Here is a 4,642-nt window from a genome sequence, read left to right on the forward strand (position 1 = left end):
TCCCTTTTTTGCTTTAATTCGGGTATCGTATTTTTGGCTCCCGGGGTTAGGACGGGGCACCTCTATTCTCCCGTCTATCATTTTCAACCGGCACTTATTTTTTTTTTTTTTTTTTTTTTTTTTTTTTTTAATTCTCTGTTTTTTTCTTCTTCTTCTTCTTCTCTTAGAAAGTGGCGCTTTATAAGTGTATGTTTTACTGTAGATAAACCAATAGGTATGTATATGTATATGTAAATCTATAATCGATACACGGGACGGATATAGGCAATACGTACGTAGGAAAACGTTGCTATGTATAAATACTATAACTAATTAATATGTATTCTACCATATATACCCTGTAATTTTCTGCTGTGAATGGGCGAGGGTATGTACTATGTGAGGTATGATATACCTATGTAACCCAGGTATGTAGGAAATGTATGTAGGAAGGGAAACTCAGCAGAGGCCGTTGGTACTATGCATTCGAATAAGGTCGAAAGGGGCAAGTACATTACAGTATGTACATTCCAGGCTTGGAAATAGTAGCGTCAGCAGCTGAAAAGTGGAGTTCAATCGCTTAAAGGAGACGAGTAATGTACTTAGTTACAACCCGTGAAAGCGTGCCTAGACCTGATAGAGAAGAGCCCAGGATTTTTTTACGGGCTGAGTGGAAGAATACAATACTAATACATAAGGTAACATATGGTTAATAAGTCCTAGCAGGAGGCCGCTTGTCCAGCCGAAGAAAAAAAACCCACAAGCGCTTCTCGAGTCATATCGCGAGAAGGAATTAAGAGGAGTAGTGCATCAGACATATTGTGTACGAAGATGTACTTGACTGATATATCCCTGGTCCCTGGGCCTGGGGGGGGAGTCTACGTCTGGCAGAAGTCCTCGTAAATACCCAAATAACTACTTAACAGGTATGTTGTTGTTTGTTCTTGTCTGCCTGTCTGGGTGCGTGCGTGCGTGTGTGTGGCTATGTAAACATCTACAGAATACATAGGTTAGGTAGGTAGGTAGTATACATATACATTTACGGCATACATCATGTACAATACAAGTCGAGTCTCCCAAGTGGTGTTAGCGCAGCAAGAGTACTGTATGCATTATACAATACGAAACCGTGAGGAGCCCTCTAGTTTACAAGTACTATATACTGTGCGTTACTGTACGGAATCGTCGCCGGGTCTTCCAGTCTAGCATACGTATGCAGGCATATGTACCGACGGATGTATATAGGTACGTATGTGTAAGAGGTAGTCTGCATGGGGAGAAGGGCCTCGACAAGAAATATAGACGTGAGATGGCTAAGTATGCAACGAGTTTCAATCCCACTTAGTGTATCAGGGTATGATATATGTATGCCGTTTGGGAATTATGCGCAATGTAACATACCTATATACCCTACCTCGGAGATTATACATATGCGTATGTATGCGTATGCGTATAGAGATTGCTATAGTAGTGTATAGTGTCTATACATATTGAAATGCTATGCGTGTAGCGGGCCTTTACGAAGACATCGTACCCAACTGACGTACTTACAGTATGATCCCCATACATAGAGCAACACACATAGCAACATAGCAACATAGCAACATAGGCAAGCCAGAAAAACAAGTATGATGCACCATGGCGGGGTCTACCATTATACCTCATAACAAGGGGCTCGTCTTGTCCCGTAACCAACCCGTACTATGTAAGATTCCCAACAGTGTCAGCTGTAAATATTCCCGATCTCGCAATCGTGTGAATAACGCGCACGCGCAACGAAGACAAACAATCCTAGCAAGCTTGGCAGCTGACTTCCTCTTTAGAAAATCAACATTTTTTACCTAGAGTCAGTCTAGGTTAGGTAGGTAAGAAAATACGAACAATAGTAATACATATACTTTGAGGTTTCTGCGGCCGCGTGGCTACCGATATTGGGTATTGCGTCCCTTGCCTAGGGGGCCTAGGGGGAAGGGTAGGCATCTCCTGAGGGGGTTTTTCTGACCTGACGAAGATTCCATTTTCATACATAATGCCTAAGAGCGCCGTGTCTCGGGACCGACGGCTCAACTATCCATGACATAAGTATCCCAAGTAACTTCGGTTATGTTGGATAATAAAACCAAGTTGGCTTCGCGGAAAGTAGAAAGTAGAAAGTAGAAAAGCGGCTGGGCAATTGGGCAATGGGAGCCAAGTTGGTCAACCAGTAGAAGGAAAGATGGGCTTAGACAGGCTAGACGGGCTAGGCATCGTATTGTTTCGCCTTCTCGCAGCCCTTGTCGGCAATGTTTCAAGATCAACCCGATTAGGCAAGTCGATCTCTCATAATTAGACGTTTCAACTAAGGCGGAAAACTGGGGGTTCGGGGAATTGAAGGAGCATTGCAATAGGGTAGCAGGAACTTCGTCACATAGCTTATGAGGTACACATATAGGTATATATAAGGCACATAAGGCACATAAGGCACGTAAGGTAGTATAAATATAAATCACCTACCTAAGTACCGTAATCTTCCAGAATCGCTCTGCCGGGTCAGCGCCGACCAGCTGGGGAATGGGGAACGGGGAATGAGGATGACCTCATCTCAATCCGACTTGCGAGATGCTGGATGTAATATGTAGAGTGCCGTCGACAAGCTGCTCATCATCCTCATCACGCTCCTGAAACATTCCATCGTATAATTTGATCATGTACCTAATCTACGACAAGGGTTTCGGATTGCGAAAAGCTTAGAGGGGGACTAGAGGGGTTGACAATTATGTCGAAATAGGGAAAGACATCGAAGTTGCGAAGGTTGTGACTGGAGGAGCGTAGGGCGAGTTCGACGGGAGGGGCTGCGGAGTTAGTCCAAGGAGGGGCAGACCATCCGCAGTATACATCAGTACATGTACAATATAATATGGACACTGGTACCTACCTGACCTCACATGTGCTTTTATATACCTATGTACATATGTAGTACGCTAAAAGTAGCACTAAACATGTACCTAACCCCGGTACTTGCACTAATGTACGGATCCGTATACTTCCAACCTTAGATGTACGTAGGGTTATACGTAGGGTTACATGATGAATACATGTATAAGGTAATATACAGGCCAACGCTTATTCGTACGAAATGTTGCCCATTTCTTCTTCATGTCGTATTCTCTCGAGTTTATTTGGGTTTTATTTCATACATTATCCATACATTATCCATACATATTTATTCGCAAACTCGCGCGTAGCAGCCCGTAGTATTCGTAGTAGTATTACTCTTAGGTAAGGCATTATCAAAGCAGGACCGGTCAAGATACAACCTTGTAAAAATCGATTTTGTGGCCAGTTTTTGTGGCCAGTTCTTGCAAGCCTCACAATTCTCCTGTAACACCCCGTGTAAGCCGGTCCTGGACACTTTCGCCTCAGCCCGTCTTTTGACTTCTTGCCGGAGTCTTCCGTATGCTTAAATGGACGGGCTTTTAGCGGGCTCGCCTCGTCAAGCGATCAGTGACAAATGCCGGTATGGTATTTAAGGTTGCTTTCAACCCTAACCTTACTTTTTTGCCTTGCTTTGCCTTACCTCGCCTTGTGCTTGGACGGGGTAGATCAGGCATCGTAAACGGCGGATGTCTACTACGGTATTATGTGTGTTACAGGGAATACTCGCATGAATCTTGCATGAATGCCACTGTTTTTGGATGCTCTTGCCCATTGCAGTGCTTGTTACATGATCTGAGCATTGTGACTTGTCTCTTAACACCACAGCCGAATTTCTCGCTTGGCATCAGGCCAGGTGTGGACGAATCTGGAGATGTATCTAAGATTTCCAAGCCCTCATAGCCGCAACTCTTTTTGTTTTTGGTCTTTGCAGAACGTCGGCCGTTATTACCTTAAGCACGTAGTTTATATATATCTAAATATATCAGCTCGTGGCTGATAAATGGCATGGAGCCTCACGAGTCCTTAAGCACATCGTCCATACGGTATCACAAGACGACATATCGATTTATTGCTAGAATTTATTAAATATTAGATCTCGTTCGTAAACAAGCCAATTCCTACTCCCAGCGCAATAGTGGCCAAGCCATGCCTGCACGGGCAGGTGTAATGGTGGTGCAGCGTGTAGCCAATAACTCGTGTGCAAACAGAAGATCACTTAGACACACTGCCGCAACCTCGTAAACATTGTCGCCCGTGTGGGCCATGGCCTCGATATTTGATGATATACAGAAGACGGCGCAAGCATTCCCGATCGATTGATGTCTGTGAGACCGGATACTCTTATAGATGAATGCAGTTTCTGTCATACTGCAGCGTTGGATACGAAGCGTGGGCTGAGCTTAATATTAATTATAACATACATGTAGGTATATACTTGCATGTCTGATGACATCGTCAATCTCTATATGTACGTAAAAGGGAATAACTAAGGTTCTAGGTTAGGTAACTACATGTAGTTAAGCCACAGCACGTTTTACAGATCTACATACCTGCCGTTTACGAACGTCCAAGTACCCAAGTAGATATGTACGTATCGTCAAGACCAAATAGGTACAGTACCTTAGGTACCTACCTAGGTATCTACATGTATTCCGTACCTACAATATACATTACCTACCTACCTATTCGTATAGGTAGGTAGGTAGTCCTTCGTGCTTTTCGTCTACTAATACCAAAATGTTATTTG

At 43.7% G+C, this 4,642-nt stretch overlaps 1 protein-coding gene across 1 annotated transcript; it reads left to right on the forward strand.

Moving 5' to 3' along the window:
* Nucleotides 1-3,340: 3,340 nt before the first annotated feature.
* On the forward strand, nucleotides 3,341-3,904 carry F4813DRAFT_135519 (uncharacterized protein). Its single transcript, XM_049238780.1, has one exon. The coding sequence runs from the start codon at nucleotides 3,478-3,480 to the stop codon at nucleotides 3,793-3,795; it is 318 nt and encodes a 105-aa protein (XP_049098117.1). The 5' UTR covers nucleotides 3,341-3,477; the 3' UTR covers nucleotides 3,796-3,904.
* The last annotated feature ends 738 nt before the right edge of the window (nucleotides 3,905-4,642 follow it).

The sequence above is a fragment of the Daldinia decipiens genome (genome assembly GCF_022478715.1).
Source record: "Daldinia decipiens strain CBS 113046 unplaced genomic scaffold F4813scaffold_24, whole genome shotgun sequence".
In the NCBI taxonomy this organism is placed as follows: domain Eukaryota; kingdom Fungi; phylum Ascomycota; class Sordariomycetes; order Xylariales; family Hypoxylaceae; genus Daldinia; species Daldinia decipiens.

Coding starts and splice junctions, on each gene's coding strand:
- F4813DRAFT_135519 (XM_049238780.1), top strand. CDS start 3,478: ATGGTATTTAAGGTTGCTTTCAACCCTAACCTTACTTTTTTGCCTTGC.